The 24311-nt window shown below is 50.7% G+C and overlaps 9 protein-coding genes across 9 annotated transcripts; 4 read left to right on the forward strand and 5 right to left on the reverse strand.

The window, feature by feature from the left end:
• Positions 1-203: 203 nt before the first annotated feature.
• N7468_003172 (uncharacterized protein) lies at positions 204-494 on the reverse strand (the record flags this gene model as incomplete). The annotated part of the gene is made up of 1 exon (XM_058472469.1): positions 204-494. The coding sequence occupies one exon, from the start codon at positions 492-494 to the stop codon at positions 204-206; it is 291 nt and encodes a 96-aa protein (XP_058331472.1).
• Positions 495-694: 200 nt separating this feature from the next.
• On the forward strand, positions 695-2004 carry N7468_003173 (aldo/keto reductase; the record flags this gene model as incomplete). Its single annotated transcript, XM_058472470.1, has 4 exons — positions 695-750; positions 823-979; positions 1047-1421; positions 1483-2004. 4 exons carry the CDS (start codon positions 695-697, stop codon positions 2002-2004), a joined length of 1110 nt encoding a protein of 369 aa, XP_058331473.1.
• Positions 2005-2768: 764 nt separating this feature from the next.
• N7468_003174 (putative HLH DNA binding domain protein) lies at positions 2769-4011 on the reverse strand (the record flags this gene model as incomplete). Its single annotated transcript, XM_058472471.1, has 2 exons — positions 2769-3897; positions 3953-4011. 2 exons carry the CDS (start codon positions 4009-4011, stop codon positions 2769-2771), a joined length of 1188 nt encoding a protein of 395 aa, XP_058331474.1.
• Positions 4012-12425: 8414 nt separating this feature from the next.
• Positions 12426-13748, reverse strand: ecm33 (GPI-anchored protein Ecm33; the record flags this gene model as incomplete). The annotated part of the gene is made up of 3 exons (XM_058472472.1): positions 12426-12723; positions 12785-13613; positions 13685-13748. The coding sequence occupies 3 exons, from the start codon at positions 13746-13748 to the stop codon at positions 12426-12428; spliced, it is 1191 nt and encodes a 396-aa protein (XP_058331475.1).
• A 2249-nt stretch (positions 13749-15997) lies between these two features.
• N7468_003176 (uncharacterized protein) lies at positions 15998-16210 on the forward strand (the record flags this gene model as incomplete). Its single annotated transcript, XM_058472473.1, has 1 exon — positions 15998-16210. One exon carries the CDS (start codon positions 15998-16000, stop codon positions 16208-16210), a length of 213 nt encoding a protein of 70 aa, XP_058331476.1.
• A 1445-nt stretch (positions 16211-17655) lies between these two features.
• On the forward strand, positions 17656-18904 carry alkA (DNA-3-methyladenine glycosylase II; the record flags this gene model as incomplete). The annotated part of the gene is made up of 3 exons (XM_058472474.1): positions 17656-18608; positions 18664-18786; positions 18841-18904. 3 exons carry the CDS (start codon positions 17656-17658, stop codon positions 18902-18904), a joined length of 1140 nt encoding a protein of 379 aa, XP_058331477.1.
• A 955-nt stretch (positions 18905-19859) lies between these two features.
• N7468_003178 (uncharacterized protein) lies at positions 19860-20081 on the reverse strand (the record flags this gene model as incomplete). The annotated part of the gene is made up of 1 exon (XM_058472475.1): positions 19860-20081. The coding sequence occupies one exon, from the start codon at positions 20079-20081 to the stop codon at positions 19860-19862; it is 222 nt and encodes a 73-aa protein (XP_058331478.1).
• A 1113-nt stretch (positions 20082-21194) lies between these two features.
• N7468_003179 (ubiquinol--cytochrome-c reductase subunit 7) lies at positions 21195-21986 on the reverse strand (the record flags this gene model as incomplete). The annotated part of the gene is made up of 4 exons (XM_058472476.1): positions 21195-21284; positions 21435-21488; positions 21530-21662; positions 21871-21986. 4 exons carry the CDS (start codon positions 21984-21986, stop codon positions 21195-21197), a joined length of 393 nt encoding a protein of 130 aa, XP_058331479.1.
• A 654-nt stretch (positions 21987-22640) lies between these two features.
• On the forward strand, positions 22641-23953 carry N7468_003180 (uncharacterized protein; the record flags this gene model as incomplete). The annotated part of the gene is made up of 2 exons (XM_058472477.1): positions 22641-23130; positions 23187-23953. The coding sequence occupies 2 exons, from the start codon at positions 22641-22643 to the stop codon at positions 23951-23953; spliced, it is 1257 nt and encodes a 418-aa protein (XP_058331480.1).
• Positions 23954-24311: the final 358 nt, after the last annotated feature.

A 24311-nucleotide genomic window follows, 5' to 3' on the forward strand; every position in this document is an offset into this window, starting at 1 on the left:
CAAGCCATTTCTCAATCTTCTCAATTCAAATCCACCAAGGCCCAACTATGCCCAATTAGCATCCAAATAAGATCGCCTTACCATTCATGGCTGGATGCGTTTCCATGCCTATGATTGATAGAAAGGAGATGTGTGAAGATATCGAAAGAAACGGAACCCCCTGCTGAGGATCCTTCTGTGATGGCGACGACGAGGCCTCTGTATCAGGTACACCCTGAAGCATTTGAAGCTGGGAGGCTTCGTCGTAGTTTTGAACAAGTAGTAGTAGTAGTAGTAGTAGTAGGAGGAGGAGGTGAGAACGGTTTTCCTTTTTCAACAGACGTGGTGGCATTAAATCGCGGCGATCCACTTCCGGACGGCTTGGTGGGAAATTTGAGCATCCGGACTCGGGCCCGGTGCCTCCTGGTCCATTCGAGTTCGAAGTTGAAATGACCATTTTGATCATCCAAGGTTGCTTTGTTCAGCATGGCTGAGTTGAGTGCTGAGTTGAGCATCGTTCATGGCCAATGGGAGGCTTTCAATAGCCCCACCCCATCAAGATGGTCAACTCAGCACTCAACTCAGCCATCTGGTTCACGAAGACATATTTTCGAAGGGGTAACTATTTAAGGAACGTTCTTTCTTCTCCTTCATTCAACGGTTCCACAAAACACAGTCTGCAAACTTATCAAGGTTCTCATCTCTCAGTACCACAATGTCTTCCATGGTAGCAAGCATCACTGCAAACAAAAGCTCGATGGAGTATACACGGTAGGTTGAATTCTTGAAGCCAATTCATCCGGGTTTTATTCATTAGATTTTCTAATTTGGAAGTTGATTTAGGCTTGGACAGTCCGGGCTTAAGATCTCCAAAGTCATCCTAGGTGCCATGTCCTTCGGCGAAGGAGGCACAGGAGGCGACACTTGGACACTGCCTGAGGAACAGGCACTTCCTGTCCTTAAGCATGCCTATGACAAAGGTCTCAACACATGGGACACGGTACGATGATCGTCTTCTCGTGTTGAAACAGTCAAGCCAGAATCGCTGCTAATCCGTATCTCCATAGGCAGATGTCTATTCCCTAGGCAACTCGGAGCGGGTGATTGGCGCTGCGCTTCGCAAGTACAAGATCCCTCGGGAGAGAGTCGTCATTCTGTCCAAGTGCTTTGGCGGTTGCCCGCGACCGGAAGAAATGGAAGGACTCTCTGACATGGAAAAGCTGGCCCGCATGGCTAACAATGACGGTATCATGGTGAACAGAGTCGGCCTTTCTCGCAAGCACATCTTTGAAGCTGTGGACGCGAGTGTCGAAAGACTCGGGACCTATATCGATGTGCTGCAAATTCATCGACTTGACCGCGACGCTCCCAGAGAAGAGATCATGAAGGCACTGAACGACGTGGTGGACAGCGGAAAAGCCCGATACATTGGAGCGAGCTCGGTAAGACTTTTACTCCCTTGGATAGACACAACGAGGTATAAATGCTAACTCGAGTCGTTAGATGTACGCGTGGGAATTCCAGGCTCTCAATAACATCGCCGAGAGAAACGGGTGGCACAAGATGATCAGCATGCAGGACTACTACTCGCTTCTTCATCGTGAGGAGGAACGTGAAATGCACCCCTACTGTCGAGATGCCGGGATCGGAATTATTCCCTGGTCGCCTCTAGCCCGTGGCCTCCTTGCTCGGCCATACAAAGTCTCCATGGAGCAACCGACCACGCGCCAGAAGGAGGACGCGTTGACTGCGATGATGATCGGACCTATCACAAATGAGGACATTGCTATCATTGGCCGAGTGGAAGAGTTGGCCAAGGCGAAGGGCGTCAGCATGGCACAGATTGGAATCGCGTGGTGTTTGAAGAAAGGGTTTTATCCAGTTTTGGGCCTTTCAAGTATTGAGAGAGTGGATGAGGCTGTCAGCGCTGTCATGGGACTCAAAGACGGGTTGTTGACTGATGATGACGTTAAATATTTGGATGAGCCATACATCCCGAAGGTCCCACTTTCTCATGGTTGGTGAACACAGTCATCGTAGCTGTGAAAGTCAACTTGAAAGAATAAGCTTCAATAATTCGGAGGGGGTGGGATACGGAAGACCTTTTTGCGAAAAAAAAATTGTGCGTTGTGAAATACTAGGTTCAATAGATAAGGACCTCTCCAGGAATAGACCGTGGACACATACTGAAGGGTCATGAACACAGCCAAAGCTTATACTAGTACCAGAAAGGGCTTGGGGCAATTGATCAGTTCTAAGCACGTTAATTTGGTAGTAGAATAGGTTTGATTATTGGAAAGGCGAAAAGTCAGAAACATGCATCCGACCGTGTTCTGTGCATCGAATATACCCATTATCGAACAGCGCCAATGAACTATGGACAAAAGAAATGAAAAGGAAAAAGAAGTACTCCACCCAGTATTTTTTGGGGAAAAGGGAAAAAAAAATCCTTCAAAAGCAAGGGATCAAAACGGATCAACGAGAAGATAGGAGTATCGAACCAAAGAAAAAGAAAGACATAGGAAATTCAGCCACACCAAGCAGCTTGGTGACCTCGTGTCTCCGAATGGAGGAAGCCAACTAGTGTTACAATGCAGACATGCTCGAACGAGAACAATGTAGCAGGGAGACAGCGGAGGGTTTGAGGAAACTTGAAAAGGCCAACTAGATGCAGGAGAAAAGAGCACTGCCATCTGCAAGGGGGAAGCGGCAGCTCGAGAAGAGCTAAAAAGGGAGGATTCGTCAGAGCGTCATAGTCTATGTCGGCGTGTATCATGATATAAAGATCTTCATGGAGAGGTCAGAAGAGAGTGGCGGCGTGATGAGGGGAAGTGGAAAGATGAGGCGTGGGATGGAGGGAAAGCCGGCGATGAAGGCCCTGTGACAGGAGGAGTGGTCGTAAGGTATGAGGTGCTGAAGGTTTGGGATGTGGCACTTGGGAGGGGGTCATGGTGGAATGGTGGCTCCGAGGCATTATAGGCTCCAATCTCGTCACAAAGGACACGGAGGCCAGGCAGTGCCCTCTTTTGGCGCTTATGCGCTGGAACCTCCCCGATGAGGCGAGGGCTAGTGTTCTCTGCCTTCGGTGATCGGAACATCGTGTCGAAGGACTTTAGGTGGGACTCCAAGGCCCGGTTGCGGTCAGCGAGGGCCTCGTTCTCTGCCTTCAGGGCACGTATTTGCTGTTGCTGAGCTTGCTCTTGCTGCTGAAGGGCTTGAATTTGCTGCTGCAGCTGCATCACACGGAACTGAGGCTGTAACCGCTCCGAAAGCTGCGGAGAAATTTGTTCCTGTCGAATGAGGTTGACAATGATGAAAAGCATGAAGTCAATCAAGTAGATAGCACCCTGGACAATGTGCTCCTTGGACTGGGGAAGACTCTTGGATCGATTCCAGCCGGCACGTTCAAGAAAGAAATCGTGAATTCGGCTGTCAAGCTCACGGTGGAGCTGGCTCAGGTTCTTACGGCGGTTGCCCTCGGCAATACGATGCTTCTCCCTCTGGTCATCTGGGTCGGGAGAGGTATTGCTGCTCTTACGCTTGCGCCCACAGAGCTGTTGCAGAGGTGCCTTACGGTTGATTTGTTCCGGGGCAATGAGACCCATAATCTCGCCTTGGGAGAGATTAGAAGGCCAATCGTCCGAAGCTGCCTTTTGGGCGGCAAAAGTCTCTTGCCAAGAACTCTCAGCAGAATTGGCAGGAGAAGGTGGAGCAGTGATGTGCTCGCTACCAGTCCAAGGGGACTTAAATTGGATTGGTTCCTGAGCACCAGGAGTTGTAGGGGCAAATGAGTCCTTGATGTGGAATGGATTGAAAGGCCCACGGGGCAATGGGTCAATCCGAGGAAGAGGGGGCAGACGGCGGTCGTCACCCACATCAGAGCCGGTCATAGTACCGGCGGTGGTTGATCTCAACGAGCTGAGTAGACCATGTTAGATGCAAGTCCCGAGTCCATTAGATTAGGAATACTCACGGAAGCGAGCAGCGTCGCTGAACGTCATCAGTCATGGAAGCCATATCCTCATACATCATTGTATATCGTCAAAAAGGGTGTTGCTTGGTATCGTATAGTTCGTATGTGCAAGGGGGGGGGCGTAAGTGACACGGATTATCTCCGAATCAATATCCAAAAGCTATGTACTGCAAAAAACTTCAAGGGGCAGAACTCTGTCGTATGGCTCTCTGGAAAGCGTAGGTATTCACAGGAGGATGAAGTTCGGTAGCGATAAGTTGAATGAGTCGTGGGGTGCTTGGTTGGTAATGTTGTATGTGCACAAGAAACGTGGTGGAATAAACAGATGAGACGTATAGACAAAGAAGGCGAAGGGATCGAAATCCACACGAGGTGAAGACAATGAATGAGACAATTGCTACCCAGGGCTACCGGGCTGGGTGCATGTTTATATGTCGATGGGATGGAGGAGGGGAAGTCATCACTGGGGTACGTTTGCAGGTCCATGTACCACGCCCGGGAATTCATGCCCTAGGGCCTCGTCCCTCCCCGGCCCAGAGGGGGGGGGGTCAAGGAAGGTTCAGCGCCGATCATCAATAGACTCCACAGAAGCCGGATTACATACAGAAAAGCACAATGCAGAGTGCAGGTCGCCGCTGGCGTGGGGCACCAGACGGGGAACATAGATTGAGCTCCCGGGTGGACTCTAGGCCTGCCGCCAGACCTATTTGGGAATAAACCCTGAACTACGATCGAGAGTGGAGGAAGGGGATTGATGAGTATCTGTCACATAGATGCACAGACGAACCTCTTCGCCACAATTAATGAGATCGGCGAATCACGGCCCTGCGATGGAGCCACGAGAAGCAGATACGCAGCGAACATCTACGGTCCTTGATTTGTCACTGGGTTCTTGACAATCGGATCAACACGGGGAAAGACTTTGGAGCAGTGTCGCCGTGCCCTTGCATCAATAATCACCAATGGACCTCATCGTTACCAGCGTTCTCCGTGCATGGATAGCCCAAAACACGGGAGCCCTCTGCGACCAAATGTCCCGGAGATCCATCGGGGAATGTGATTCTTTACAATATTCAAGCTTCTAAACTATCCTGGAAAATAGGAAGAAATGCGAGTATTACCCAGATGGGAATTTGACACTTGGACACCAGAAAGTTACGCTCGAGCATACTTGGGACTTGCAAGCGACGCAGGAACAGATTTTTCCAGAGAACCTGCATGCATCGGATCGAAATTCTCACGTCCGCGCTCCGATTTGGATACATCGTGAAACCCCATGCTGCAACATGATCATCGGCCGGCTCTCGATCGCTTGTATTGATGTTCAGGAGAATGTGCCGTAGTTATTCAGGAACCATCAAGGGATAGCGATTGAGTTTGTCCGGAGTCGATCCTCCTGTGAAGAGGTCCTGCTAATTAAACTCACACTAGAGGTGATAGAATCAAGCAAGGATGACGGGAGTGTCATGATGAGACATGCGAGGAGGCTCTCCAGAACGACTAGTGGGTGGCAATGGACCTTGAGGCGACAAGTATAGGCGAATGACGCTTACCTATACGAAAACCCGTAGCTAGGCGGGCAATATACGAATGACAACGTATTCCCTAAGCTGTCCGATTGATTATCCCATTGTTGCATCATCACCAAGCTGTCACAGGCGCGTAGGCTTATTTTATCCAGATTGCCTCCCGATCTGTCCCCTTCAGGCAAGCGAATCAGCGGTCCCGAAAGTCATAAACGGCGCTCAAGCAAGACGATGGCTCGAGGGATACCAGAGTGTTGGGACGCCACAATCCCGCTGACCGGGATAGATAGCTGTCAGTCTTCCAATCAGAAGACAAAGAGACATCTGGAATCGACTAAACGAACACACAGACGTTGAGCGTCGGTACTCTCGAGCGAGTCACAGGGCAAAACAATCGCGCTGATAGGGCCAAAGCCCTAATTAATTTGGCACGTTCTCCAACTAGCGCGAGAGAGCCCCGCGTCTCTGCATAGCAATCGGGACCAGAGCTCGATCTCCTCTATCCCAAGGAGGTCCATCCCGTGCTGGGAGTTCGCTAAGCCCACAGCAAGTGGGTCTGGTTGCAACCCGGACTTTCTGGATCAGAGCTGTCACTTTTCTCCGTTTCCCGCCCTCGCCCTCGTCTCCACCTTTGTTCCCCACGTTCTCCGTTGGTCACAGGTTCCCAGGCAAATGATTCACGGATGCCAGTCCCTGGCTCATTTTCCATATAAATGAACGGCTGCGCTCGAACCGTCGCTCAGCGCCGCCTCAAGTGCGATAGAGTGCGGCTGGAGAGTGTGGAATATGCCGAGCCCCCTTATTCCCTAAAGTATGTATCCCCAACCCACCATGACGACCCAGTTTAGGACCGAAATCAGATACATGCATGCGACCGGCCTCTGATGGGTAATCCCGCTGTGCCTAGACCTTTGCTGCAGATAGCACGCTACGGCGCCTGCAGCATGACTCGAGGGAAAGGTTTCCTAGGCACGAACCATTCGAGATCAGACGAACTTTAGCGTTCCGGCACTTCCCCGGCCCCTCCGAGGCGCAGGATCATCGATTTTGCCCTTCTTCTGCTTGCCATTTTCAGTGATGTGCGTCAGTATGTACTCCAGGCTAGCCGCCTGGTGTAATTACCAGGTGGTCGGATTTTTAAGATTTTAGGAGATCAGAGATCAGAGATCAGAGATCAGAAGTTCGAACTCTGGTCCCTTGCCAAGAATGGGGTAACCTAGTCGTGAAAGTGCTTATGCAAGTTGTTCGGTCCATGTAGAGGGGGTGCTGTCCTTATGGACCTTGCTCTACATGGTCCAGGCCTTGTGCTTTGCTTTTACATGCCACAACGCTCACCCCAGCTTTCAAAGCCAATCATCTCACATAGGCGGCTTGTTCTGCCAAGGGTCTCCCAATAGTCGCTCCTAAAACTCAGCTGAGACCCGCTTCGACCTGTCAAGTCTCAAACGTCAAAAACGATGTGGTGGGGGCCACCGTAGCCGGGGAGGAGGGAAACTTACGTCTATTTCCCAACTGAGCTTCTTACCTCGAAGTTTCCAATCCTTCAGGTTGGCCGATTATCGCGAGGTTCTTTCGGAATCCACATACCACGATGGGGCCAGATCTGCCAAGAGAGCGTTCAAAAGTACCAGTTCATGCACTGTTTACACCAGGAAATGCAAGATCAATCCCCTTTTCTCCTAGATTTGCCTCCATACAAAGTTTCACTACAGCAAGCTACTGCGATTTCGTCCACGTCCAAGCCCTTTTCTTAGCCACAGCCCCGCTGAAGGGCAACTGATCTTCCCTTCTGCCGTGATCGATTTGGCTAGGGTGACATAAACCTGCATCCCTCGGTACCTTTGACAGAATATCTCTGTCTACCCCTCTTCCCTTGCCATTGTTTAATCGGCACACTAATATATGTTTGCACTTTGGGAAAAGGATTCGGGTCAGGTTCTCATCTCTTGCTAATACGGTGGCAAATTCAAGTTACTCGTGCTCCTCTTGAGACGGATGTGGGCCGTTTGAGAAAGGGCAGGTCATCCCGGCATGGCTGAAGGAACTCACGTAATATTCGGTACATTCCAGGCTATCACTTTATGAAACAATAACATCAACCCAGAATAGCACCAACGGAAGTTTCCTCCGTGAGCATAAATAATTGTTATGCGCATATTCTATTGAAGTTATCGCAGCAAGGGAAATGTTCTACAGGTTGGCGTCATGGACAATGCGCAGCCTCTATTGTTACTAACGATGACATAGCCTTCGATAGTGGTGAGCTAAAGCATGTTCAACCCCTCCCCGAGGCTCACAAAGCCCTATGGGAAGTTTATTTTCCCGAGGGACTATTGCCACACTCAGGGTATGCAAGGACCGGGGGGTACCATACCAATCTAGTAACGCCTCAAAGTACATACTAGTAATCAGGACCTATTCTAAGCTCTACCCTAGAACTCAAATTTGCCGCTTCTGACACGTCTCGCATTTTCAATTCCCCGAACTACCCTCGCTGCCCGTGGAGTCCTTTCTCCTGGGTCCTACATGCCATGGAGCCCAAGGTTTTGGGGGTTCGTAGAGTCTGCAGCCTCAAATCGATGAACACTCGAGGGGTAGCGGCTTGCCGAGCCCGGGTATTTTGTTCTTCATGCAAGGTGAACAAATCCTCCACGGATCGTTCTGCACTGCTTTCACTCAGGTACCCTCGTACCTGCAACAGGCATCCGTTACGCAGAAAAGAAGGCAAAAAGTACTCGGGGAATCCGGACCAGGTACTCTTGCCACCTGCACCTTGTCCCGTCCCATGCACTACCCCCTCTCGCCTCCATAAGTCATCTACGGTCTTTTCTCGGCTTTGAAGGGCGTCAGCCGCCTTACTCGGATATACCCCTATTATGTTATCTTACTCTTGAAGAATGATGTTTATATCGAGAATATGGGTTGACTCCATGCAGCCCTTACGAGAAGGCATCCGTTTCAAAGTTGAGAGCCATGCATAGATCACATTGTACCTTTGGCAGTGTCGAGCGTGCAATCGTTCGTATTACACAGCCTGTATACGGCGTAATGTTCCAAGGCTCGGGCTCGCTAGATTTACGCTATACGGGCCCCCCACGACTCAACTTATCAGTTACTTGCCGTATGGTCAAAGCGGACCCCGGAAACTTTCGTGACGATGACACTAGGGCGCTTAAAGATTGAGCCCTTCGGCTTCTCAGAAAGATCAACACGTCCTCGGCTTTCATCGGCGCTAAGGCTAACGAAGGCGTCCGTGCGAAAAGTCTATTGTAGACTGGATCTTACCTGATGCTCAAACTACTCTCGTCCGCTCTGTGTATAGGCTAGAATAGCTCGTCGGCACTGGATTCCATGCAATCATAGTTTATATACTGAGCCATGAGGCCCCTGCCATCCCTGTCCTCTTCGTCTTCTGTTAAGATGGCCAAGCCGTGTGGATCGCTTATAAAGTTTGGCCGGGAGCGGATCAGGTCTTCCGGGTCCCAGCCCCATGGCACATGGCACAGGTCTAGCATAATCAAAGAACTACCGGTAACAGGGAAGTACGCTTCCCTACTGTGCGCGGTCCCGTTTGCCGTGCCCTGCGATCTACCACGTCGGAGGCTCTGAGTCGGCATTCCCTAGGAGCTTCTGTCCGTGCAGCCACGATCCAAAGCCACGTACGTGGTGGGCATGATGGACCGAACCCCCCGACAAGACGAACGCCCTACCAGACGAACCCCTACAAGACGAACCTGAGGGATCAATGCGCTCATATGCATCTGCCTTCCCCCCACCGGACAGCGGCGACTTCGATCCACTTCCACAGGTCGAGCTCGGCAGGCCTTGTGCCCTGATTTTGGCGATTGTTCCTGCTTTTTACACATGCAAGATAAGATCGGCCTCATGATCGCGAACCGGCTCTTTCGTCATGGCCGGAGAAAGTAGAGCAGACCTTGTAATAGCCGGGACGCAGGCCTTGCACCGGCGGGAATTTCCCTATTTTAGCTAAGGACCCGAACCGATATCAGAAATCCGGGAGCCGGGTCTCACTTTCCTAAATTTTGGGAGTGTACTCTGCTCCCCGCCTGCTATGGAGACTGTTGAATTGGAGCGGGAGTCTCGCTGCGTAAGTGTTGGAATTCAATCCTTCCCAGCCACCAGGGTTCTCCCTATAGCGGAGATCAATCCGATCGACCTGGGACTTCGCGTGGCGCCTTTGGTCCACAAATTACCTGAATCGGTTTAAAGCAGTGGATCACAGTGGGGATTGGTGAATAGCCGGGCCGGCAAGGACGAACTTTCGACTCCGTTTTTGAAGGGGCTGGAGTTTGAGTTCTGCGATTGTATCTCCATTTTTGGGTGGGAACAAGGTTAGTATTCTGGTACACTCCCGTTGCAACTCAAAAAGTCAAAAAAAGAAAAATGGAAAAAGGAAAAGAAAAAACAGATGATAAAGCAGACAAAAGAAGCAAACACCAGCGAAACAAGATCGTACGATCGAACCGCTCCGTATGAGCCTCGAATCGGATCTTGAGGAGTGGAGAACTTGAGTTTCTAGCGCGATAAATTTGAACACATCATCGCCCGCCCGCCGTCGTCGAAAATCGCCGGGAAAGTTCGTTTTGCTGCACGAAGGCAACCTGAGACGCACATGGACCAAAGCGATACAGCCGTGAGGGGTAAGTTGAACGATATACTAGACGTCTCGCCGTGTCTCACCTTTCCCCTAGCCTTGACGGAGAGGTTTCTCTGTGGATTTCTGTGGGGATTTTTAAACTTCTCTGCTCATTCCACCATCCCTAGCTCTGCTACCCGCGTAGGCTGGTGGGCACGGCTGAATTTGTCTCCACGAAAGCCATTCTACACCGTGAACGTACGTTGGAACTATCAGAGTGGAGGCCTTAAAGCGCGGGAACTAATCCCAAGCTTCGCCGAGGTATCACGCTTGAGTTCCGTCGACATCTCCGTTAATAAGCGAAAGGGAGCTACCTTAATCTTGCTTGGTGTGAGGGTTGTGATCGGGAATTGGCCCACTGATGATCCTATTACGCTGGATATTCGCCCTTGTGCGGAGTACAGATTTAGTTCCTATCCTAGTTCGTGGAATCGCGGCACTTTCATCCTAGTCCACTGGGTCGACATGCGACTGTCTATTTTCGGCGTATGGTACTGGAGCCCTTATCTTGAAGATCGTCTTCGAACGTATCCTGAGTTAGGGTCCTATTTTTGTGACTCAATTGACTCTTCCGTGTGTGCGTTCGCCAGCACAGAGCAGGTAGATCCTCCAATCTGGCCGGGATACCTCTGCCTAGTATGAACCCGGCTTAGGGTTCCAGCAACACGGTAGGGACCCCTTCCTCCCTCACCTGATCTGTCTCTTTTACTCACATCAGTGCCATGGTGGCGTGGCGATCTTCTTGCTGTGCGATGGAAGGTTCCGGTGGTGCGGGATAAGGGCCTCTTGCCTTTTGATAGCTCGCCTTCATCTTTCGCCTCCGCTGAAGTGCCTGTGCGGATGTGCCTAAGGGTCTTCCGGATTGGATTGCCACTCAGGTTGCCACTCCGAAGAAGTAAGCCCCCCAGGATGGCGGGTGTTATCTGCCGACATTACCAGTAGTGATTCTGTTTACCGGAGGGTTAAGGCGTTTGAGCTGGGCTGTTGCCATCGATATGCTAACGCCCCTAGTGCGGCCAGGAGTAGTGCTTGTTTCGCTCGGGTTCGATTCTGAGACACTACTTGTAGTACTAATGTTTTCGGTATCCTCGAACAATCGGGACGTAGCTGCAAGCCTTGGAGCTAGCCTTGACTGAAGTAAATTGTCCTGCGGTAGCAGTGCCTCAGTACACTATTATATATATATAAAGTATCCCTAGTACTATGGGCAAAGTCTGAGCTAACTCACCGATGTACTAGTAGCTGCGAGTAGATAGTAATCTCGATCACTACTAGTACCCATGTACTAGATGCAAGTCTGAAAGTCGTTGATGGCAACCGAACGTTACTTGTCGGTTCGTATGTGCCTTCGATTCCTTATAAGCACTATCAGTATTGACTTTCAGTATTGACTTGAATGTTCAAGTAGATGTTCAGGTTCACCGTGACGGAGCTTAAGGAACTCGGATTCGACTCGTACTTCCAGACGTTGGCGAAGATATATATCCAACTGAGTTGAACCGTCAATGTTTTCAACGTCACAAACTTGCTCCAAGTTGAATTGAAGCACTCCATGGTCGTGAGCACTGGAGTACTGCCAGTAGAAGTCTTATGCAAGTTGGGAGGATTTCAAGTTATTACCAGTGAACTACAAGACTGAGGTGAGTCAAAAGTAGAAGCACTAAGATAGAGATTCGAAGTTATCCAACACTAAATACTAGTTCTCCTAGGAGTAGTAAGGCCCGTTCTACTCCGATTGCCTTGGTATTAGCAAGTCAGATTCGGAATGACGCTTGTTGAGGGTTGAAGGCAATCTGCGAAACATGAAGGGGTGCACACAGCTCATCCGAGCCTGCGCCTAGGTCTTGAGGAAGGTGATGAGAGAATGGCCACTTGAGGAACTAGGAGCTTCAGAATGTTCAATTGAAGGGACACCGGTCCACTCTTGACATTGACATTCCACTACAAGTAGTAGTCTGCAGACTTGAAGCCGCGCTAAAATACGGCAAAGAATGCTACGGGCTACTAGTACACAGCATGGAGACATTGCAAAGAGGGATACGTTTACAGGATGCACAGGAGTACATTGGCGCACATGCACCGGTAAGAAAACTAATATGGAAACAGGGATGGGGTAAGGGGTAATAAAATGGAATCCAGTGAACGGCCAGAAGATGTCACCCGAGGACAGAATTATTATCATAAGGACAGCGATGTAAGACAAGAAAAACAACCGTTGCTTGGAGTGCATCTACAATCTTTCAAAAAAAAAGCAAAACTTTCCTGTCTCCGACCCGACTACATCAGCTTCTTAGAAGAGCTGGGCCAGAGCGAAGAAAACGGCGGCAATGCCAGTGGCAGGGTAGACACCGTTGGCCATGGCGGCGCTGGAGCTGGTGGAGCTGCTCTTGCCGCTGCTGCCGCTGTTGTCGTCGGAGCCAGTGGTGCTACCGGCGGCAGTGGAGGCCTGGGGGTTGGTACTGTCACACTTCCACTTGCCCTCGACCTTCTGCTTGAACTCGGACTCGAAAGAGCTGCAGCTGAAGTTGCCCTTGGTGGACTGGACGTTGAAAGCACCGGAAACACGGTTCAGGGAGCCGAACTCAAGCCTAGGGAGATAGTTAGCAAAGAGAACGAGGCAAGAGAAGGGGTTATAGAGAGAATGCATACTCGTTGAAGGTACCGGTGAACTGGATAGCGCCGCCAACGGTCTGAAGCTTGGGCAGGTCAATGCTGTCAAGCTTCTCGTTGAGCTTGATGATGAAACCACCGTTGACGGTCTGCAGGTTGGGCATGGAGATGTTGTTCAGGTTGGGGTTGTCGTTGAAGGTCAAGTCACCGGTCTGGGTCAGGTTCATGGCAGTGAAGTTCTTGAGACCGGTACCCCAGAAGCCGAGCTGGCTCTTGGCGACGGTGAGGGAAGGAGCCATGACACTGCTGACGTTGCGGAAAGTCAGGCCCTTGGCGTTGTAGAGGTTAGGGAACTCGATGTTGAGGCCGTCGTCGTTTCCGGAGAAGTTGATGACACCAGTGGAGTTCTTGAGCTCGTTGATGTTGATGGACTCGAGGTGCTTGTTGTCCTCAATGTTGAAGTCGCCGACCTGGGTCAGGTTGATACCGTTCAGGTTGGTCAGACCGGTGTTGATGATGCTCACGTCACCAGCCTCGGAAATACCCTTGGGGAAGTCCAGGGACTGCAGCTCGGGGAGAGCCTCCCAGTAGATGTTACCGACGGAGTTAAGCTGGCTGAAGCTGAGCTGGGTGAGGCCGGTAAGCTCGTTCAGGGTGAAGTTGGAGCCAATGGAGGTCAGGGAGTCGGCAGTCATAGAGCTGACACCAGTGGCATTGTTGGCCTTCAAGCTACCGGTGATCTTCTTGATACCGTTCAGGGCGAGGGTACCAGAGTAGGTGTCCTTGATGGTAACGTCACCGCTGATGGTAGAGCAGGAGGCGATTCCGTCAGCATCGACCTGGGTCTCGAGGGTGGTATCACCGCAGTCTGGGTGAGACGAGGCGCCATCAGTATATCAATTCCCATGCACGCTCGAAATAAAACAGAAAGAGACTCACCAGATGAGGCGAACGCCACCTTGGTGGCTGCCAGGGCAGGCAGGAGGTACTTGACGAAGGACATTATGCTGGGGTGTACTCTGAATGCGACCGGGCAAGTTAGATGTCGATGGTCTCACAGACAGGGGAAGATGAACAAGGCTAGATGGAAAATCGTACCAATGAGTATGCGAAGCTAATAAGACAGGGAACGAGCGAAGGCCTCAGAATCAGAGGGAAAGAACGAGTGGACGGGTTTGAGGAGGGAGGAAGGAGCAGAATAAGAAGTTCGGGGGAAGAAAGGGGAGGCGCGCCCAGTGGAGATTTGTTGTTCTAGTCGTAATAAATAACAGGGTAAAGCAGGTACTTTTCCACTTATAGTACCGTTAGTGCCCGTGGTAACACACTACTCTTTGCGGCCACCCAAACAAGACTGCCCCTAATACGGATACATACAAGCACAATACCGAATGCGGTCGGCAATGTGCCCTGTTGCTGCGTTCCCCGCCCCCCAATTCCGGATTTTGCCTGTTTCACTGTTTCCGTACGGCTGCCCTCTGATTTGTCCGTGCGGGCCCCCTTTTCTCCATCTGATGTCTCAAATGGTGGAGTCTTAATATCACTTTTACTAGATCGTTACACAGTTCACGTGAATTTATGGCTCTACGCAAACTTGGCGCCCCATCCTGAAGGGAAAATCCATGGTTTATACAGGACACACGCAGCAGAACGCATCTAGCCCAAATTGTACAGCTCTCGATGCATTGCGTATTGTTGGCTATGTGATTACTCAGGAGCTGCAGCACCTGCATAGGTAGTGCGTTATCCGTATCGCAGCAGCCTAAACAACATGGAACTGTAATTGTAACCCTGGTCCAAGATTCTGATCTTGAGTGGTCTTGCGTGCTCGGCTAGACTGTCTGTTAAGCTTTCAGACTTTTTTTTTTATTTTTTACCAAGCCTCGCGCAACATGGCTAGTTAAGTAAGTTATGGTATAACAGGAATCCCAGGAAAGCGCACAGCACAGCATCTGAACTTTGGTGCACAGCACAAATACACCCACCAATCAGACTTCCCCACCTGAGGCTGCACTGTAGCTGATAGCTGTGTCGAATTGCGGTAGGCAATTGATAGAGGATGGCCCCATTTACCAGCTACGCAGTATTGAGTGTTCTGTCGTCATCGGGAGCTTCATGCCCCTGATCAGCATCCTCCTGGAGTTTCGCTCGAGTTCATTTGATGCCCAAGCTCAAGTATCCAACTTTCAGACTTTTGTGCCCCTTTTCTCGAATCCCATCGCCCCCATTCCAGAATCCATCACACCCCAAACTGCAGCAGTAAGTGCCCCTGACTAACCCGTACTGTGCAAATGCCCTTAAACCGACCTGTTGCCGATCCAAATTTGCAGGAACACAAGCATTTATAGGATCCCCCGTCGCGCCCCCTGCTGCTATCAATAACGATCCGCATGGCCCGTGATTAGGACGGAGTCAGCTTGTCCTGCCAAAGTCCGACCCGAGGATACGCTTTCCTTTATCTGAGGCGCAGCCTTCTGTCCCCTCACGGAAATGATAGGCTAGCCGACCGAGATCCTCATGAAACGAGATCTCAATGGCAGCCACGACGAGCATCGCCAATAACATCGCCGTCGGCATCTGTAGCTAACGTGCTATTTCCTAGGGCCTTCAAATCGATGAATACATAAGCATGGCCTTCGCAATTTGCTCTGAATTCATGACTGCTGCATTCTATGTAGCCAGATTGTTCTAGATGGCTGATGCTGACGGCCCGGATCGGGGACGGCGGTTCGATGCCTGGCTTGTGGCGAATGGGAAGGATCTGATTGGGGAAACTTTTGATAGGAAGGACTCGGCCAGTCTCGATTAATCAAACCCTTGCAACGCTCAAATTTAGTCTGCGGCCGCTTATAGGCCTGCCGTTCTAAATAGTCCCGACGATCACACGCCTAGAGCTCCATTCGCTGGGCATTTGCACGCCAGAGTGGAATCGAAGATAAAAGTGCCTCCGAGACTCACGGATGATTTATGTGGGGGGAATCAGCCCTTCGAACGATGCTATTCGCAGTAAAATCAATGGTCTCAGATGGTCACATCGCTTCTCTTCATTAATACACTTAGGCGTATGGGGCATTACTTTCAAGTACGTGTAAACTTGTTTCAGATCGCTGGGAGCCAACGGCTCCACCAGACCATCATTCTCCACTCCGACAATCCACCGATATCCTCTCTGAACGTTGGGACCCTGTGGATTAGAGACTTGGTTTACTCTGAATCACTGTTCTTCGGCTTCGATTTCGCGGGTTACAAATCACAATGGCTGTCTTCCATTCGGTTGTGACCGACCAAGGATATCGGAGAAGACAACCGGTATGGTTCGCCTCCCCTGAAAAACAAGTACACCAGGCTAACTTGGGGCCCCGGCTGCGAAACGCCACAATGGATACCGCGCGGCCTGGTAGCTCTAGCCTGGCCTGCGACACAGTCCTGCTTGAGCCTTCGGCAAACATGGAATACATGGAATTTTGACTCACATTCCAGGCCTTTGTACTCCATACACGATCAGCTCCTTCTTGCTCTGGAATGCGTGGTCCCCTCCCCACATTTTCCATGAGAATATCCATCCCTGTCCTGCTCCCAATTCTTGTGCGTGGCTAGGAAAACTCGGGGTGGCGGGGGAGACGTGGACGTGCATTATTGAGAACACGAGACCTTTGCACATTGCAGATTCAAGTTCGACTTCAAGTTCGACCAGGGCTTTCTCGATAGTCCTTGGCTGTGATGTCCTTGGCCGTGATTGGGTGGTCATCCTTGGCCGTTGATGCGAAGCTTTTTTTCTCGTTTGACCCCGACGCCACAGCCCCTGTCACTATCGTTGCACGGAGCAACATGTTTTATTCCAAACTCGGTCCTGTGTAGCTCCCCGTCAACTCCCCTAGCAATGGACCCATCCCCCTGGTTGGCCGGTTGACGTGTACATGGCGTGCGACGTGGAATCTCATACCGCTAATTTTTTTTCTTTCTGTCTTTTCTCTTTTTTGGGGGCAGATCCCAAGGAATTTGTCTGCCGTTGCAGATTCTACTGGGATCTATGCAGTTGAGTTCGCCGACGCAAATTGGGCCGATTACCCCATTTGTCGAGCTTCAATGTTGAAGCAGTTCTGGTTCAGTTAGTTTTGTTTTCTGTTGACAAAAGAAAGCGTGAGCGATTGGTTGGCCAAGGTTCCATATTTCTCAAAATAGATCCTTGGAACATGCGCTGCCGAGTAAACTTGGTCCAATCGTATAACTTACCTCAATGCAGTTCTCGTAGCCTACCATGGATAAAAAAATACCTGGCATGCTCCGCCAATCACGATGAACTTTTGGTTACTGGACGCCGTTGGGGCTGAATTAGCGACACCAGCGATAACGCTCGCTTTCTGTTTAAACCTTACGAGCTTGCATGGGCTGGTACTTAAGCAGCGATTCCAAGGGTTAAGGTTCTATTTTTATCGCTCTAGCTCACCGACGACCAGTCTCAAACCAATCTAATAGCGCTATCACATAAAACGGAGGGCGTACTGCTAGATTCCAGAATCGAAGTTCATGTCAGTCCCTGCCTAGTATTAACTGTTACTTATTCTCGATTATCAAAGCGTACTTCATCCATGGATGGAACAATGGGGCATGCTCTTAAAACCTGAAGCTAAAAGTATCTGCGTTCTTTAACCGGTATAATAGCTTAAAATAGTATGAATAGCTAGTAACCGTGACTCGGTGAATTAGTTTAGATGGATTGTGCGAATTTTCTGCAGTCATCTGACTAAAATAAAGCTGTTGCAGAGCCCTTGTGCAGGACGCGGGTATGGAACTCGGAACTCCGAGCTTGGCATGCGCTGACTGAGGATCTGGGGGAACTGATCATCGACATCCCTGCGATCTCGGTGAAACTGCAGACTTGCCTAGAACACTACATTCAGATACACGAAACCATGTCAATCAGGCGGTCGGCGCGCTTGGGAGCCATTCCCGCCATCAAACCCACGATTCAGACTGCCGCGCCGAAAGTCTCCAGGGTTCAGCAGAGCTCCGTCGCAAAGCCTCGCAAGACCTCCACGACCAAGAAGACAGCCTCGAGATCAACTCAAAAGGCACAAGCGAAGCGAGAACACTCATATTGGTCTCCAGAACCTCCGACGGCGGACAAACCGCAAGCAACACCAGATGACCAACAAGCTACCAATAACCATACAACAGCCCGCCCCCTCACACCACCACCCCTCGATCGCCCGGTCGACCCGCACCGAACAAATGCATACCTCCTCACGCCTCATGGCTCCTCTGTCTCCGCTTATCCATCCCACCTGGTGGATTCCTCACCCTCCAAGACCGGCCTTCCACGCCCTGCTGCGACTACGGGAACATTGCTTGAGCAAGCCATCGCACACTTGATCGCCCAAGACCCTCGTCTACAACCAGTGATCGACCAGCACCCATGCCCGCTCTTTTCGCCAGCTGGATTGGCCGAAAAGGTTGATCCCTTCAACAGCTTGGCCAGTAGCATCATCGGACAGCAGGTGTCCGGGGCCGCGGCAAAGTCGATTCGCAACAAGTTCGTGGCTCTGTTTGATGGTGGTGGGGAAACAGATGAGGCTTCTGAGACTGGGCGATCACGCTTTCCTACGCCTCAGCAGGTTGCGGCATGTGACTTGGCAACGTTGCGGACAGCAGGCCTGTCGCAGCGCAAAGCAGAGTACATACAAGGGCTGGCAGAGAAATTTGCCAGCGGGGAATTAAGTGCCCAGATGCTGGCAAGGGCAAGTGATGAAGAGCTTGTGGAGAAACTGATTGCCGTTCGTGGATTGGGCAAATGGTCTGTGGAGATGTTTGCTTGCTTTGCTCTGAAGCGCATGGATGTGTTTTCTACGGGCGACTTGGGTGTACAGTGAGTTGATCTTTTGGGTTTTTATGCTGGTCTATTTTGACTCATCGTGGTATAGGCGAGGCTGCGCGGCCTTTGTTGGCCGAGACGTGAATAAGTTAAAAGGGAAGGGTGGCGGCAAGTTCAAGTACATGTCAGAGAAGGATATGCTTGAATTGGCGGCCAAGTTCGCACCGTACAGGTAAGAATATGACGGCAAACAGAGATTAGAAATGTGTTGACATATTTGAAACAGGTCCCTTTTCATGTGGTACATGTGGCGCATTGAGAATGTCGATGTGGCCGTCCTCACGGGCTAAATGGCAGTATCCCTCATGAGCTCGGGATGTCCAGGGCTTATTAGACATTCGAGTCCGTTGGCCCATAGAGCGCTACTGGGGACATCGGCTTTGCCTCAACTGCTCCTTCATTTAAAAATCACGGCTTATCACCTAGGTACGAGTCTTATCCCGTCTGTAATCGGGTCTGTTTTATGCGCTCCGACAAGAGGCTCTGGTAGCCCCTTTGGTTTCTCCAAGTCTGTACCATAGTGTATCTTTGTTTATATCGCTTATACCAACTTAAAATATGGGATCTTCTGCTGACTTGTTTTGTTCTGTCGTCTCCGTAACCTCTACAAATCTCCAATTTGGAAACGACGCTCTCTTCCTTCTCACTCCAATACTCTACCATCCTATCCTCGCTTTCTCTTTGTTCTTAACATCACATACTCCTCTGAACTGCACTGGTGTATATTCCCTGCCTCTACTACTCGACTGCCCGCCCTTTTCTATCTTCAGATCTTTACCGCCATGCCCTTCTAATAAGTACTTCGCTGGAATCTTATCCTTCTTTACCTCCTCGTGTGGTTTCTTTCCCTAATATTCTCTCTTGCTTCTGCATACCCTTCCCAAGCCTCTATTCTCTGCAACGTTCACTTTGCTCATCTCCCTTTATCCCTCTCGCCTCCTCTCTTGGGTACTTTTCATATTTACAACTCGTGCTTCATCTTCCACCACCCTTCTCTCCCACTTAACACTCTTCTTCCATGCCAGAGAAAGATATGAACCGAAGGAAGATGAGATTAGCCAAATCACGCCACGCTAAGTCAAAGTGCGAAAGCATTTCGCGGCGCCTTCACTCAGGATGGCCATCTACGGTGACAGTATATAAAACCATTGGATGCCATGAATGAGAACGGAAACTCAATGTTCACGCAGGAAGGCATTAATTCGAATGGTCCTAAGCAAGGGATCAAAAAGATCCCGGAGCAGATCATCCTGTTCGTGGCCTGGGGATGGCTGAGATCGCGTGCCAAAGAAGCTGCTGGACAAAAGAGAAAAGGGCAGACTTGCAAATTACGGCGAAACCGAGGTTCAAAAAATCAGTGAGACGGCGAAGACAGAGCCTGCGGCGGATGTGCTGAACGTTGCACCCATATGGATCTCCGACCAAGAGAAAGAAGATGGGCCGGAAGGTCGCAGCAGTCCTGGCCATCGCGCCGACAAAAGAGCAAGACCAAAAGCTCGAGATTCCTGCCAACAATTAGTCAATTGCCCACGGTCAAAATGCACGCCCAACCGTCGAGTTCCATTTTTTCCCTTTCGTCATCTACAATTCCTCAGACTAACCACAGGGTCGTTCATCACTCGGGCCCATTGCATTCCATTTCCCTCCTCACTATATGGGCCTTCTTGCCATTTACGAATCTGAAACTTGCAGATCGTCGTCCGCAGTAGAGACTACTGGTCCTCTGGATGATCGAGATGTCCACGCGAAGTGTAACGATTAATAATGAAATGACGGGGCAGAGCGCAAGGGTTGTCCAATTGCTTCAAACCTTCAGCATCAATGAAAATTCGGCGTACAGGCTCAAGGCAATGGCAAGGCTGTACGTCGATGTTAGCCGCAAAGAGCGTCATGGCCTCTGCATGCATTTGGCTGATATTGTCGACCTGTTGCGAGAAGATCGGTAGGGATGTGCCTTTACGTACCATGGCTATGTCTAACCATAACATGCGTTGGTCATCACCTTGCGACTGTCCACGGGTGGTAGTTGTAGAGATGACACCGCCATATTTCCGTGCATAAAAGGGGACATGAGACCCTCCTGTGGTACAGGATCTTCCAGACTAGCACAGCCTTGGATCACCATTGCCAGAGCGATACGACAAGTAGTAGTACTTTTCCCGGTTATAAAGAGAATGGGATAGGTTGACCTCCTTGTGTTGGAGAGCTTTAATCAGCCTCGAGGCCTTAGACCTTTCAGCTTCCCGTCCCCATGTCCTGGACAATACTTTTGGTTTCAAAGAATAAGGGCTTGGCCCTCACTCGGCGGGCTTCCTTCATATACTACCTCTACGGACAGTATAAACTAAATGCAGCCACTGGATATGGAATGGCGAGGCTGAACAAAGAAAAATCGATTTGTACAGTATCAGTACACACGTGGGAGTAGCCAGACAACCTCCTCAACGGCAGACCCAGGAACATCCCCCCCAAAAACATCTTAGTTCTATCGCAGAATAAAAAAACCTCATCTCCATTGAGTACTAGCGCGGGGTTTTAAAAGGCAATCGCAGACCTGATCCGACTCTCGGCTGGGCGCATTTACTTGCGGACGGTGAGGTGGTCGAGATCCTCACGCTCCTTGTTGGCGGCCTCGATCTCACGGATGATAGGGCTAAGGTATTCGACATCCTAACAAGAATATTTTCGTTAGCACAATGCAAATTGTAAGATATTATCGCCCATAGTCGAAGTCTGTGATATGTGACAAATCCTTGCAACGGGATTGGCCGATACGGGGTTCGATGCGGGGAGAGCGAATATTGAAATGAAGGAACGCACCTCGTGAGGCTTGATCTGCTCTTCGGCGGGAAGGAGAGTGTGCGAGATCGAGCACTGCAATTGATCGCTATATTAGCTTGGTTGATACAAATAACGGTGAAGGGGGTAGGGGACGAACCTGGAATGCGCGGCGAATACGGAAGACACGGTCGTAGGCCTCCTTGGGGGGGAAGACGCTTGATAGCGGTCTGGACGACCTCGCTCTCCTCGGGAATCAGGTCATCGGCCCTGGAAGCGTATTAGCAACTGGTGGGTTCAGGGCGAGTTCCGGAGAGCCGAAGCTCTGCTCTGGACAAGGCGACCGAAGAGTGCGCCTGGGCAACAACAGCAGGACAGAAAGACATGAAGCTTGAGCTTCTGCTGCTAGGAGTCGCTCTGACGACTTCAATGGCACCCGATTGACAAGGAATTGGTTTGGAGGGGGCTCGATAATTACTTCAGTCCGATTCTCCTGTAGCCGGCGGCGTCGGTGTACCACTGGGCCAACGGGGTCATCCACCGCTTGAGCCATGGGCGCTTGACAATGTAGTTGGTGATAGAAGGGGCAGACATCTTGGAACCCGATAATCCAATGGAGGAGTTGAGGGTAAAAAAGGGCGGTCCGGCTGAACACGAGATGACCCGATGTTGCGAGGTTGTGCAAAACGGAAGTCGGAGGCGCTAGTCCCAAAGCAGACAGCTAACACCTGAGGCATATAAGAGATATCGTGTCATGTGACCGCCGTTGCTTCTGCCTCAGGCCATAGAGGAGGAATGCCGATGGATTACTCCACCTCACACCACTCTAACCCAATGCTCTTATATTCATATCTCTCTTTCGCCCCTTTTCGACCCCTCTTACTCGTTTAGATATGAGCTTCGCTGTTGCCGGTGGCGCTGTGTGATCCCCCGAACGAACGCATAACTAAGCAGGGCGAATAGCTGTGCCCCCACCCAAATCAAGTCCGTGCTGCGACATCATAGGATATCGCATTGATCCCAGGCCCGTTCGGCAACTCGGCCCCCCAGGAACTCTCTTCCATCTTCAAAACCTCCGAATCCTCCGCACACAGCTATTCCTCGATTTCTTCACCTGCGACCGTGAAGCCTTTCTTCCTTGCCGGCTATTGAATCGGGTCCTTGGATTCCGGATAGATCACTCGATATGCTTGGGTCTCGGAGCCCTCGGTGATACAATACGGACAAGTGCGAGCGCCTGCCTTCTCGATGCGCTCCAACGGCGCAGAAAGCTCTGCTTCCGGAGCTGGAGCTTCAGGCAGCTCTCCCACCCACCTTTCAGAGAGCTCTAACATAGAAAGTGCCGTTATGTCCGCGGCGCACGTGCCCGCTTACGAGGCTCCGAAGTCCGGATTCGTCACCCGTTTACAAGTTCTGTCCACGCGCATCCCCAGCATTTGGGTCGCTCCTTTCTGTGGCGCTACTGCTGGCGTAGCTTCTGGGATAGTGACGTGCCCGCTCGATGTGATCAAGACCAAGTTACAGGCCCAGGGTGGGTTCGCCCGACGAGTGGCACAACAAGACACTGCGACGCTTTACAAGGGCATGCTGGGCACTGGCAAGACAATATTCCGACATGATGGTATCCGAGGGCTTTACCAAGGCCTGGGTCCGATGTTGCTGGGGTATCTCCCCACATGGGCTGTCTACTTGGCAGTCTATGACGGGTCTCGTGAATATTATGAGAAGACTTGGACAGGTAAATCCTCAAGTTCCGCAGCTTTGTAAAACTTCCGATTGCTAATGAATGAGCAGATAATTTCTGGCTCTCACGCGGCTTGGCCTCGATCACAGCCGGTGCCTGCTCAACAGTTGTGACCAATCCTATCTGGGTCATCAAAACAAGGCTTATGTCACAAAGCCTCAAGCAAAATAACGAAGGATTCCGAGCTCCGTGGCAATACAAAAATACATGGGATGCGGCTCGCAAAATGTACCAGATTGAAGGGTTTCGCTCGTTCTACTCCGGGCTAACCCCTGCTCTTCTCGGTCTTACCCATGTAGCTATTCAATTTCCGCTTTATGAATACTTGAAGATGGCGTTCACTGGGTACGGAATTGGAGAACATCCCGATACTGGCAGCTCCCATTGGATCGGCATCTCATGTGCCACATTTTTGAGCAAGGTCTGCGCCAGTACCATTACTTACCCTCATGAGGTTCTCCGTACTCGATTGCAAACGCAACAACGGACGCATCCAGCTTCATCACCGGAAGAAATCTCATTCCGAGGTGCCGTCAAACATCCCCACGACAGCAATCGCCTTTATGGGGCATCTTCATCCGATGGGATGCATGGTCGGCCTCGCTATCACGGAGTTATCCGTACCTGTCAGACTATCTGGCGAGAAGAGGGCGGCCGGGCATTCTATTCTGGGATCGGCACAAACCTATTCCGGGCCATTCCGGCGGCTATGACAACCATGCTCACTTATGAGTATCTGCGGAAGCTTATCCACACACTCCAGCACGAGGGTGAGATGCATCTGGCCATGCAAAAAGAAAATGCTAAGTTTACTTGACGACGCGGTATTCTCCGGATGACTTAGAACGACTTTCCACTTCCCCCTTCCAGACTTGTGTGTACGAATGAATCCCGTACATTACTCCTCGCTGTCTTGATCTATTATCCTGTCTCAACTTTCATATCCGCTACCTCTGCTTCACAGCCTGTATAGAATTGGAAGCCATCAATCGCTTCCCTCTGCTGGTTTGCTCGACCAGGTTTATCCCTACCCTCTCAAAATCTCGGCATAGATGTGTCTATGGAGATCGGCTTTATCACATGGGAACATTATGCATCATACAATCACATGTCAGAGATCCCCACGTTACCCCTTTCCTTGCTTTGCTTTTCATGTGTGGCCCTTGTCTCATCAG

This window comes from Penicillium chermesinum, assembly GCF_028974085.1.
Source record: "Penicillium chermesinum strain IBT 19713 chromosome Unknown utg000003l:1.0-5111272.0:1.0-5115320.0, whole genome shotgun sequence".
Classification (NCBI taxonomy): Eukaryota; Fungi; Ascomycota; class Eurotiomycetes; order Eurotiales; family Aspergillaceae; genus Penicillium; species Penicillium chermesinum.